Source organism: Amphiprion ocellaris, chromosome 7 (assembly GCF_022539595.1).
Source record: "Amphiprion ocellaris isolate individual 3 ecotype Okinawa chromosome 7, ASM2253959v1, whole genome shotgun sequence".
Classification (NCBI taxonomy): Eukaryota; Metazoa; Chordata; class Actinopteri; family Pomacentridae; genus Amphiprion; species Amphiprion ocellaris.
The window spans coordinates 35,525,286-35,538,393 of NC_072772.1; the positions used below are offsets into that span (position 1 = coordinate 35,525,286).

Below are 13,108 nucleotides of genomic sequence, written 5' to 3' on the forward strand. Positions count from 1 at the left end.
TCACGCAGCACTATAAGACGACTTTGTTTCCATTCTCCGGTTGTGCACCACCTTTGTTTGTGCTACATTCATTAACTTTTTGCCCTTCATTATGGCTTCCAAGCATAAATCCGATTCTTCTGATGCTTTGAAGGAAAGGAAAGCCATCTCCATGGAAGTGAAATTATGTAGAGTAAAACACTCGGAACATTACTTTTCCGAAGAACTAATTGATGTTGTGATGCATGCAATGGCTTTGTTTATATTTTTGCTGAAATTCCGACTTATGGCGAAAATTTATTTACGTCAGTCTGTAGGAACACAACTCTGATGTAAGTCGAGGACCCCCTATGTTTGATTAATCCATGCATTCATGTTTTTCATGTTTACTTGAATATGTTGCTATTGAGGTGAGATTTCAGTTGCGGCTTAAAGAACAGCCGCTGAGCAGAAACTTGCAGATCAAAGGCAGCAAAAAATTCGACTTATTCAAAGTCTGTATAAATTTTATCTGCTACAGATTATATTTAGATACAATAAACATGTTAAACTAAATACATTAGAGTGGATTGTGTAACAAGAAAATGTTAATTTATGTATTAGTTTTTTCTAAAATATCCCATCTTTCAGTGGAGTGTCCACTAGTAGTGACTGTTTTCTGGTTCATATTAGAGAAAGATGTTTAATACAAAAAGTTCACAGTGACCAAAATACACGTTTATTTCAGTTTTTAAAAAATATTTATTTGTATTTAGAGGTGCTGTCTTTCCTGAACCTTAACTCTAGTGTTTTGTAGTCGAGCGCTTTCTATGCCCTCCATCCACCCCGATCTCCTCCTGGCATAATTTTATTACCACCACACAGTGAATTATATTTTAGTAATGTAGCACTAATATAAACATCATTTCTAGCTTGAACTTTAACACGTAAATAATAAATGAAACGTTCATTTTTTCACATGTAAACATTTAATCTGTTTGTGATATGTTGCCGTTAAATCAAAACAATTTCACAAATTAATCACATGAAGAAAAAAAAACTCCCACGTCCACATGTATTCAGACATGTTTTTATACAATATACAGCTTTTAAAACAATATTTTCCAGTTAACATCACATTTAAAACTTCTCTTTGTGAGGTTTTTGGCCATTTAACATGTCATTTCTAGCTTTTGTGCTGAGTTTTTGAAAGAGAAATAAGATGAAATTCAGAAATTTTCATTCGTTGTGGTTTCCCCAAAACACAACACATTTCACATTTTATTGCCGACATACAGCGTAAACTGATTTAGAATTCCAAGGGTTTCTTCTGTTTTCTCTAAATAAATGGTTTCCACAGGACAAGATGAAAACCACTGATTAAAATATGTAGCTTTATCACATGTAAAATGGCTCTAAATGTGTTAAATGCACATTTGGTGAGTTTATAGTGTTTGAAGTTGTTGAAAAAGTGCTTTGCGTTCAGTTAAAATGGCAGCTGGATGTGAAGTCGGATCACTATTTCAGGACTAGTTTATCTCGGTTTAAAATGTCAAGTTCATCCAAAGATGTGCAACTAAAAACAAGTTTTGTAACTCGCTGCCGGTTAGCGCTGACTTGAAGGTCATTAACCGCCACGCAGGACTCTGTCATGGTGGCCCATTGCTAGCTAAACCCCTACGAGGCTTTATGCCGCACAAACAAAACAATCACAACTACGCTTTATCAATTTGGATTTGAGGATTAGCATTGTAGTGGTTGCTTGCTTCGAGTATTATCTTGTTGGGTAGCTGAAACTGTTTTTGTTGTTGTGGAAACTGCTTTATCAACAGCGGCAGTGACGTTTTTATTAAGCTCAGCTCTTCAGTTACAGCCAACGATCCCACAAACCAGCCAGTGGCAGCTTTAGCGTTACATTTACACTAATTTTCAACTTTTAGTTGTAGTACCAGTTTCTATAATTGTGTTAATAACCTGCTAAACATCTGATTTGTTGTTGTTTCTTAGGCAGTTTTTTGTGTTGCAACTCAATTTTTCTTCATGTTTAATTGACACAGATGAGCCAAAACTACCTTAAAACCACCTGCAAAAGACTCTGAAGTCATTGAGAGTTGTGGCAGCTTGACTTGTACACAATTTAGACAGACAAACTAGATAAATATCTCAGCATACAGACGACACTTTAGGCAGTCCTGTTAATGTTTAGTGTTAGACTTATTGTAAGGTAATTAGCTGCACATATAAACTGTAAAAAGGTTCACAGTTTGGCTGGTTAGTCTCATGTTTTTTTTATACATTTTTTGTCGGATTAGTCGAGTGAATTAAACGTTGCACAGTTTTTTAAAAAATCTGAACAGGATCCTTATTGACGAAGGACCATAAAAGGCACGTTATCGAAGCTTTCCCATTAAACCGTCACAGTAAAGTCCATCGTTGTGGTCGGAAGTGAGGCTCTTTGTGTTAAGAAAGTCTTAACAAACCAGTAAAAGGTCCAACATTGACTTGCAGACCTGAACTTTTGGTTTGTTTAATGTCTTTCTAATGGACGACCTCCAGGACGCTACGGTCCTTGTTTCGGCACCCAGGTGAAGTTCCACCGCCCTCCAGTGTCCTTCCTGACGAAGGCCTGGCCCTGGGGGAAGCTGTGGGTTTTGACGCTGCTGGACGGGCTGAGCGACATGCTGAACGCCAAATCTGAGCGACCGCAAGGCATCGGCGGCGCTGCAGGAGACCAATGTAATGCTGACGGATGTGTTGGGCTGCCGGGTGTCCAGGGCTGGTTGGAGGTCGACATCTGGGGGAAGTGGACTCTTCCTGCTGGAGGGCTGAACTGGACTGAGTCCTGAGAGTCCAGAGTGTGGATTCGACTCGTGGCAGCGATGGAGCCGATCTTGAAGGTAGTGGAGGTGTTCCAGCTCCTGGTCACCTCGAGATGTTCGGTTGGTCTGTCGGCAGTGACGTCAGCTGATCTGTTGCAGTTCTGATTGGACTCGACAGGAGTCTGGCTGCCAGGTGTCCAAAGCTGGTTGGAGGTCGACATCTGGGGGAAGTGGACTCTTCCTGTTGGTGGGCTGAACTGGACTGAGTCCTGTGATGGCGTCCGGCTGTGAGACCAAAACATGGGAGGGTTTTCTGAGTCCAGAGTTTGGACTCGACTAGCGGCAGCGATGGAGCGGATCTCGAAGGCAGTGGAGGTGTTACAGCTCCTGGTCGCCTCAAGATGTTTGGTTGGTCTGTCGGCAGTGACGTCACCTGATCTGGTGCAGTTCTGATTGGACTCAGCAGGATTTCCACAGTCTGGTTGGCTTTCTCTGAACCTGTAATCATGAGTGGATCTTTGGCAGAAGCTGTGGACGGACAACGGCGTTGACGAGGCAACCAGAGAACCGAACGATGAGCTGAGGTTGTCTTCAGGAGACGACGAAGGCGTGACGGCAGCATCGTAAACTAAACCTCTGGGGCTGCAGTCGGACAAGGACTCATTGGGCGTGTCGATGGTGTCTCGGTCCTTCAGTCCCAGTGTTCGTAGCACCCAGAGGTCCAGGTTTGGTTCTGAGGGGGTTGAGGACTCGGAGCAGAACTCGGCAGTGAGGTTCCTGCAGACTCTCTTGCTGAGCTGCTGATGGTTGAAAGTTTCATTGTTGAGGTTCCTCTTCAGCATCCTTCTTCCCTTGGCAGTTAGTTTCTGTGAGGACAGAATGAGATGCAGTTATAGCAACAGGCCATCACGGTTTTATTAAACTGTTTTAACAAATTAGGTGCTGAATTACAGTGCCCTGAAAAAGTATTTGCCCCCTTCTCGAATTCTTATTTTTTTGAATATTTCCCCCCATTAAATGTTGAAGACCATCAAACAAACCAAACAAAATACAGTTTTTAAAAGATGATTTTATGTTTTTAGGGGGAAAAGCTATCCAAACCTATCTGGCGCTATGTGAAAAAGTAATTGCCCTCCTTGTTAAATCATTAATTAACTGTGGCTAATCACGTTTTGGAAAGCAAGTTCAATTTAACCGACCACACCCAGGCCTGATTACCTCCAGACCTGTTCAATCTAGAAATCACTTAATTAGAACCCGTCTGACTAATGAAGTCGGCCAAAAGATCTCAACAGAATGCCACGATCCATAGAAATTAAGGAACAGATGAGAAATAAAGTAACTGACATCTGTTTCGGTTGTTGAGCTAGGTAGCTTTCAATGTTTTTCCCCCTTAATAAATAAAATTAGCATTTATAAACTGCATTTTGTGTTTACTTGGGGTTATCTTTGTCTGACATTTACAGTTATTTGATGATCTTAAACATTCAATGGGGAAAAAAGTACAAAAAAATAAGAATTGAGAAGAGGGCAAATACTCATACGGTGTATGAGAAAATTTATCTGCAGAGACTGAAAACACATCAACAATTTGTTCTTGTACTCTTAACAGGAAATTTACCATTGCCAGGTCTGTTATTTATCTGTGCCAGAGGTGCACTCATGTCTGTTTATGAAAATATTTTGATTTTGACCAACATCGTCTGAAACTCCACCTTCTCTGCTTCAAAATCTTTGTTCAAATATTGTCCTTAATCCTCGTAGTTATGCTCCTCAGACATACAAAAGTTATATTAACCATGTAATGTATCAAATAATAAAACTCCCTTTGATTTGAAGCACACTTTCTCAAAAATTAGATGCTTTACTTCAGTAAAAGTACAATGTCAACATAAAAACATCCCAGTACAAGTAAAAATACTGCAATAAACATCTTAAGTACATTATTATGAGCTCAAAAAGCTCCTTGTAACTACTAAATTATGGTTTTATTTTGTTCTTTTTGATCCTCAGACCAAAGGTTTAAAGATGAAGTGTCTCTTAAAACTTTAGAAAGTGTCACAAACCAAAAAAATTCAGGTTTAATCTGAATTAGAGGTACTCTGTTGGGCCTGTCTCACATGTCTGAGAATGTGTCTTAGTGTCTTAAAATACCACAAAGATGGTTAATTTCTCCATGACTGTGTAAGTCTTGGTTTTAATTCTGTTCTAAATGGGCTGTTTTAGTGTCTGTAGCTTTGAATGCAGCTGAGCTTCAGGAAGAAAACTCTCTTTGTGCCTGTGATAGACAGATAAACGGACGGATGAGTGCGTTTCACAAGGACTTTCTAACTTCTTTCTCTCTGAGGACAATTTTACATGAAATATGTGTGAATTCTCAGTACAGATGTCTTTAGCTCTTGTGTTTGATGAATTTGTCATATTCCAGCAGGTTTTATATGAAATCTTAATTTGTAAAGCTGTTAAATACATTTAGGAGAATAAAAAGTGCAATATTTCCCCCTAAACTACAGAAAAAACATATGAGATAAACAAAAAGCTCCATGAGTTACAGTAAAAGGGTCTTATGGGAGGTTTAGGAAGCAACAAGGACCTAATTGCAGTAATTTTTGGGATATAATCTGTGTAATTTGATGGGTATTATGATGCTCTAACCTTGGCCTTCTGCTCCAGGTTCCTCACGAAGGAGGAGTTGAGGAACTCTCTGAGCTTGTTGTTCTCCTCCTGCAGTCTGGCCAGTTCCTCCTCCCTCTGCAGCAGAGTGTCCTGCAGCTGGAAGCATTTAAAGCACACTTAAAACTTCTTCTTTCTTTCCTGGAGGACAAATCCAGGCCTTAAACTACCCCTCGAGGAGCTCAGTACAAGGGAACACCAAAGTTGCCTCTGTCGCTTAGCTTCACTCTAAAACACTGATTGTTTAAAGAAATGTGACACAATAGAAATTCAGAGTTAAAAAAGATGTTACCTGTTTGTTTCTCTGCAGGTGAGGTGAAATCTGCTCCGTCCACATCAGACCAGCAGGAGGAGATCCATAGAAACCACATTGAGACTCTGACAGAAAGACGCATAAACAGTCAGTAATGTTATTTTTTAAATGTTTTTCCTTGTTTACTGACATCTTAAAGCTGAAAACACCAGTGGAAGAAGTGTTCAGATTCTTTACTTGAGCAAAACTGACACTAAATTAACATAAAAGTCCAGCATTTGAAGGGCTAATATCAAAGTATTCTGAAGATAAGGCTTCTATAGGTTGATAAAAAGCAAATTCTTCTTAGTTATGGAAAGAAGCTAAAGTCACAAAAAGACACGAAATACACAGCTAAAGTCATAGAAAGACAGCTAACTACATGGCTAAAGCTGTGTATTATATGTCTTTTTGTGACTTTAGCTGCATGTTTAGCTTCTTTGTATGACCCTAAATGCATAGTTAGCTTATTTCTGTGACTTAGGCTACATAGTTAGCCTCTTTCTATGACTTTAGCTTGGTAGTTAGCTTGTTTTGATGACCTTAGCTGTGTAGTTATCTTTCTTTCTAGCTGCATAGTTAGCTTATTTTGATGACTTTAGCTGTTTAGTTAGCTGTCTTTCTGTCACTTTAGCTGTGTATTTTGTGGCTTTTTGTAACTTTAGCTCCATGTTTAGTTTCTTTGTATGACCTTAAGTGCATTGTTAGCTTATTTCTATGACTGAAGCTACATAGTTAGCCTCTTTCTATGACTTTACCTGCGTAGTTAGCTTATTTTGATGACCTTAACTGTGTAGTCAGCTTCTTTCTATGACTTTACTTGTGTCGTGTCTTTTTGTGACTTTAGCTCCATGTCTAGCTGCTTTGTATGACCTTAAGTGTATTATTAGCTAATTTTTATGACTGAAGCTACAAAGTTAGCTTCTTTCTATGAATTTAGGTACGTAATTAGCAGTCTTTCTGTCACTTTAGCTGTGAGATTTGTGTCTTTTTGTAACTTTAGCTGCACGTTTAGCTTCTTTGTATGACCTTAAGTGCGTAGTTAGCTCATTTCTATGACTGAAGCTACATAGTTAGCCTCTTTCTATGACTTTACCTGCATAGTTAGCTTGTTTTGATGACCTTAGCTGTGTAGTTAGCTGTCTGTCTATAACTTTACCTATGCATTTCGTGTCTTTTTGTGACTTTAGCTTTAGCTTCTTTCCATAAGTTAAGCTGCACAGTTAGTCTTTTTGCATGACTTTAGCTGTGTAGCTAAAGTTGGTAAAAAGCACATTTTTGCTCTTTTTTTGGATAACATTCACATAAAACAGTAAATTAAACTATCAGAGAGTAGATAAAGTCATTAAAATTACAACTATTAGCAATAAAACAGGATCATTAAAGAACATTTGATACATTTTTACAGATTAATCTTCTCTTACCAGGTGTTTAACACGTCATTACATTGATATTTATAATCCAGTATGGATCATTTGCAAAAATAGGTGCTTTTACTTTTGTTTCTTTAAATGAAAAAGTTAAAAGCAGGACCTTGTATTAATTTTTCTACTCTGTTTATGCTGCTTTTTGAAACATTAGGGAACAAATATACTGTAATAATTCACATTCATAAGTCAATTTGGTTGCATTTACTCAAGTATAATAGACTTTTTTTTGTTTATCAGATGATCAGAATAACAGAAAAATGCATAGATTTCTCCATTCGCTCTCAAAAGCTGTGTAAAATGCAAAAAAGAAGTCTGAATCAGCCACTAGATCACAGTTTCTCAGTGGTGGATCCGGAGGAGGACGTTAGCGACACATTAGCATCACCTTGTGGCCGCCGGAGGAACTGTAGCCGACAGATTTCACAGATAAAACTGGCTCAGATCAGCTCTGACAAATTGAACCCTTCGAACGAGGAGACGCGGAGAAAATTAAAGGATGAATCTCAATATATAAACCGTCCGGATGTTTCCGTCTGCGGTGGAGAGGCGGATCGCTCACGTGGAAACTCCGCGGTTTGATAAATGAGTCTGACTCTGCTGAACGTAGCATTTACAGAAATATTCCTCTCATGAGGGGAAGTTCGGCGGAGCGAGGCTGCTCTCTGATTGGCCAATCAGAATCCTGCATCCTGAATAAACCCTCCTATAGTTGTTGTTTGGACTCACCAAATGCTGCCGACGGCTCGTGTCGCTTCTCTGCGAGGTCACAGAGGTCACCGGGGTCACGGGCCCAAATGGAGGCCAGGGTTTCCATGGGAACGTCAACAGTGTCTGGGCCGATGATGAAGAGGAGGAGGAGGAGGAGGAGGAGCAGAGGGAATCCCTACAGAGAGACAGAAGCTGAATGAAGAGATGGAAGGAGGGAGGGTGAATGTGTGTTTGTGTGTGTGAGTGCTATCTATGTGGGGACCAGCTTCGGTTTACGGGGACGTGTTGTGTGATCAGCAGTGCCAACGACTGTGTTGATATGGAGATGATCAACACTTCAGCCACATTTTAGCAACACGAAAAGCAACAAACACCTGAACACTGCAGCTCCATGTTAATCTAATGATTAGGACACCGTGTTCAATAGTGCAGTCTGCCCTCTACAGGGAGATAAAGGAACTACACTGTTAAAAAAAATCCTTTTAACTGTAATTTGTTGATTTATTTTACATTTTACAGTTGTTTTATAGATTGTCCTTGGTTTGTTAAACTACAGATAATAACTAGTAGAAGCACAAAAAAGTCATAAGTTACACTTTAACTGTAAAATAGACAAAAAAACAGCCAAAACATTAGCTTTTAACTATAGTTTTTTGTTTGTTTGTTTTGACTATTTACAGTTGTTTTACAGATTTTCCCTGGTTTGCTAAACTACAAGTGATAAATACTAAAATCACAAAAAATAGTAATTTACACTTTAACTGAAAAAAAAAACAACAACAACAAAGAAACAAACTTGCCAAAACAGTAAATAATGTCCACATCATAAATCTGTGTTATTAAAATTCCCTCTTTGCAACGTTTGGCCATAAAATAACTTTTTTTTACTGTATTTAATTGAGCAAAAATAAATTAATTAAAAAATCACTACTTTTACAGATATTTGCAGATTTACAGATTATTTTACTTCACAAATTTTCTCCATTTGTTAAATTTCTGAAAATATCTAGTAAAATCACAGTAAAAACTATTAATTTACATGTTGACTGAAAAAATACTAACCAAAACTGTACATAATGTCCACATCAAAAATCAGTATTTTTATAAAATAGTCATTTGTTGTTTTGCAATGTGTGACCCATAAAAGGACATTATTTCACTGCATTTATATAAATAGCAAATACCCCTTTTACCCATTTTAGCTTGTGTTTCTGTTTACATTAATGATTTTACTTTCTAGAAGACAATCAATTTAATAAATAATTTGCAATTTAATACTTGTAAGTACTCGATTTAAAGGAGGCAGCTTACCTGCCTAGTCACATTAATTTCACTAGTTCAAAATGATATACAGCTAGAGAGATATGCTAAGATAGCTAATTTTAGCAGGAGCTTAAGTGTATTTTTAATTTCTTTATTTCTCATCACAGTCTCATTTAGATTCAGCTTTAATTAATGTGAAAAAAAGTATTTAAATAGAAAATTTTTATTGACAAACAACAACTAGGGATAAATCAATAACTAGGCTTGGGATTAATTTTAGTCACAGCTAGCTATCGCTATCTCAGCAGTTACCTTTCACCAGACAGAGACTTTTGACTTTAGCTGTGTAGTTAGCCTCTTTCTATGACCTTAAGTGCATAGTTAGCTTATTTCTATGACTGAAGCTACAGAGCAAGCTGTCTTTCTATAACTTTAGTTGTGTAATTTGTGTATTTTTGAGGCTTTAGCTGCATATTTAGCTTCTTCTATGGCCTTAAGTGCACAGTTAGCTTATTTTTATGACATAAGTTACATAGTTAGTCTCTATCTATGACTTTAGCTGTATAGTTAGCTTATTATGATGACTAGCTGTGCAGTTAACTTCTTTTCATGACTTCAGTTTTTTGATTAGCTTCTTTCTATTATGTAAGTTGCACAATTAGATTGGTTTTTCATGACTGTAGCTGTGTAATTAGCTTATTTCTATAACTTTAGTTTTCTGGTTAACTTAACTTAAGCTGCACAGTTAGCCTCTTTCCATGACTTCAGCGGTGTAGTTAATAATAATAATAATAATAATAAATTTTATTTATAAAGCGCTTTTCCAAAAACTCAAAGACGCTGTACATAAAATACAATAAGATAAAACAAAACTGTTAATTAAAATCAATAGATAGTAAAACAAGTTCAAGATAAAATACAGAATCACTTAAGGAAAGCAGATCTAAAAAGGTGAGTCTTTAAAAGGGATTTAAATGTGGTGAGGTTGGTGCAGTCACGGAGGGCATGGGGGAGTGAGTTCCAGAGTGTGGGGGCGGCAATGGCGAAGGCTCTGTCCCCCCAATGTCGCCGGCTGGTCCTGTGCGGGATGGAAAGGAGGTTTGTGTGGGAGGAGCGGAGATTCCTGGGGGGGGTGTAGGGGAGGAGCAAATCGGTAAGGTAAGAGGGGGCAAGATTATGGATGGACTTGAAGGTGAGGAGAAGCAGTTTGTACTGGATGCGGTGTGAAATGGGGAGCCAATGGAGGTTCTGCAGGACGGGGGTGATATGGTCGTTAATGTTGTTCTAAGTTTTTAGTCACATAGTTGGCTTGTTTTGATGACTTGAGCTGTGTAGTTGATGTATTTTTATGACCTTAGCTTTGCTTTGTGGTTTGCTTCTTTCTATAACCTTAGCTTTGGGGTTAGCTTCTTGCGATAACTTAATCATAATCTGCTTAGTTTGCTTTACTTGATGACTGTAGCTGTGTAGTTAGCTGTCCTTCTCTGACTTTGGCTGTATAGTTAGCATCTTTCCATGACTTTAGCTACATAGTTAGCTTATTTTGATGACTTTAGCTGTGTAGTGAGCTTCTTTCTGTGACTTTAGTTTTTTGATTAGCTTCTTTCCATAATCTAAGCTGTACTGTTAGCCTCATTCTGTGACTTTAGCTACATTGTTAGCCTCTTTCTATGACTTTAGCTATGTGGTTAACATTGTTCTATACTTTTAGCCACATAGTTGGCTTATTTTGGTCACTTTAGCTGTGTAGTTAGCTTCTTTCTATAACCTTAGCTTTGTGGTTAGCATCTTTCCTTAACTTAAGCTGCACAGTTAACTTTTTTGATGACTCTAGCTGTGTATTTAACCGCCCTTCTCTGACGTTAGCTGTGTAGTTAGCCTCTTTCTGTGACTTTAGTTGTGTTATTAATGTTGTTCTATGCGTTTAGCCACACAGTTAGCTTGTTTTGGTGACTTTGTGTAGTTATTGTCTTTTCATGACTTTAGCTACATAGTTAGCCTCTTTCTGTGACCTTAACCATGTAGTTAACATTGTTCTATGCTTTTAGCCACATAGTTGGCTTGTTTTAGTCACTTTATCTGTGCAGTTAGCTTCTTTCTATAACCTTAGCTTAGGGAATAGCGTTTTTCCATACCTTAAGCTGCATAGTTAGCTTTTTTGATGACTTTAGCTACATAATTAGCCTCTTTCTGTGACCTTAGCTGTGTAGTTAACATTGTTCTATGCTTTTAGCCACATAGTTGGCTTGTTTTGGTCACTTTAGCTGTGCAGTTAGCTTCTTTCTATAACCTTAGCTTTGTGGATAGCGTTTTTCCATACCTTAAGCTGCATAGTTAGCTTTTTTGATGACTTTAGCTGCGTACTTAGCATCTTTCTATGACTTTCACTGTGTAGTTAGCATCTTTCTATGACTTTAACTGTGTAGTTAGCATCTTTCAATGACTTTAGGTAAATAGTTAGCTTCTTTCTGTGGCTTTAGCCACATAGTTTGTTTTGATGACTTTAGCTGTGTGTAGCTAGCATCTTTCTTTAATTAGCTTCTTTCTATAACTTTATCTGTGCAGTTTGCTTCTTTCTGTGACTTTAGCTGTTTAGTTAGCATCTTTCTGTGGCAGAGTGCAGTTATTATGCTAATACATCTTTTAGCTCACAGCACGTCTCTAAGCCAGAGTGCAGTGAGTTCAGCCTGCAGTACTACAAAGACTCAAGGCAGCAAAGTATATTTACTACAGTTTTTTCTTCATTTTTTTTAGCTCAGTTGTATAGTTGTTAAATTACAAAGCGTCAGAAAATCAGATTAGAGTTCTAACTCATATTTTTTTTCTCATTTTAGAAGAAAAAACAGAAAAACTTCAGCACAAAGTTGGAAAAAGCATGATTGTCTGAAACATCAGTGAGTTCAGTGGCAGCTCCAACAGTTTTACGCCAGTATGCAACTTGTAGATTTAATTATTCTTCCTCCAGCAGAACTGCATTTTTACATAGTTGAAGGATTTAAACCAGACCTGTAGAACATGATGTCCACAGACTTTTAATTCTCTCTTTACTCCCAGTGGACCCAGACTGAGTCTCTCTGCAATTATAGAGCTGATTTCATGTCATATTATTAAATAAAAACACAATAATTTAATGTAAATATTACAATAATTACATATTTCTCAGCTATAACTGCAAATAGTGATGGTGCAGATTAAAACACTGTTGGTCTGTGCGTCCTGAAAGTTAAATTACTGCGATTTTAACCTTTAAATCAAAGCTTTTAACTTTTATATTTAGTGTTTAATCATTGAGTAACTGTCACCAGGTTTAAAAACTCTGGCTGCAGCTCCTCAGTCAGAACTCCAAACTATCTCCATGCACGTTAACAGTCTGTAATAATTAGACTTAAAACTCACCCAGGATGAGCTGAAATATTCCTGATTCCTTCCTCTAAACTCCGCACGTGTTGCGCCAGGCTGCGCGTAAAAAGCGCATTGGCGTCTCCAAGAAGAAGCGCAAACACACCGCGACGTCCCTCCGCGCCGAGAGCAGCTGAATGAAATGAATCCGGATCCTGAGGGTCTGAAGCCGCTCCTCAGGTGTGTGTGTGAGAGAGCGTGACGACACACTGCTCCGTCCAATCAGCGGGCTGGACGCGGCGGGATGAAAGCCGCTCCGAGGTGCGTAAAAACCCACCGCGGTGGATGTTTCCCGTTAAAAGAGCTTCTATTCTGCACTTAAACCTCCTGTAGCTGAACAGAATACTGTGATACCGATACTGCAGTGTAGTACTGAGTAGTGGGAGAAGTACTACGAGCTGGATAGACGTAGCACTCTGCAGAAATACTACAAGTCCTGCATCAAAGTGGCCTCAAAAGTGTAAAAAATTGAAATACTCATAAAGCAGAAAGGCAGATTTCACAATAATGTAAATTAAATTATTGGATTATTTCAGTGAAGCATTAATTTGTTTATCAGTTTAATC

General features: G+C 38.2%; 1 protein-coding gene across 1 annotated transcript; it reads right to left on the reverse strand.

Annotated features, from left to right (window-relative positions):
- Positions 1-824: 824 nt before the first annotated feature.
- Positions 825-12,679, reverse strand: gmnc (geminin coiled-coil domain containing). The gene is made up of 5 exons (XM_035941922.2): positions 12,540-12,679; positions 7,899-8,055; positions 5,743-5,828; positions 5,433-5,549; positions 825-3,643 (listed from the first exon to the last, which is right to left on the reverse strand). The coding sequence occupies exons 2-5, from the start codon at positions 7,984-7,986 to the stop codon at positions 2,519-2,521; spliced, it is 1,416 nt and encodes a 471-aa protein (XP_035797815.1). The 5' UTR covers positions 7,987-8,055; positions 12,540-12,679; the 3' UTR covers positions 825-2,518.
- Between the last annotated feature and the right edge of the window lie 429 nt (positions 12,680-13,108).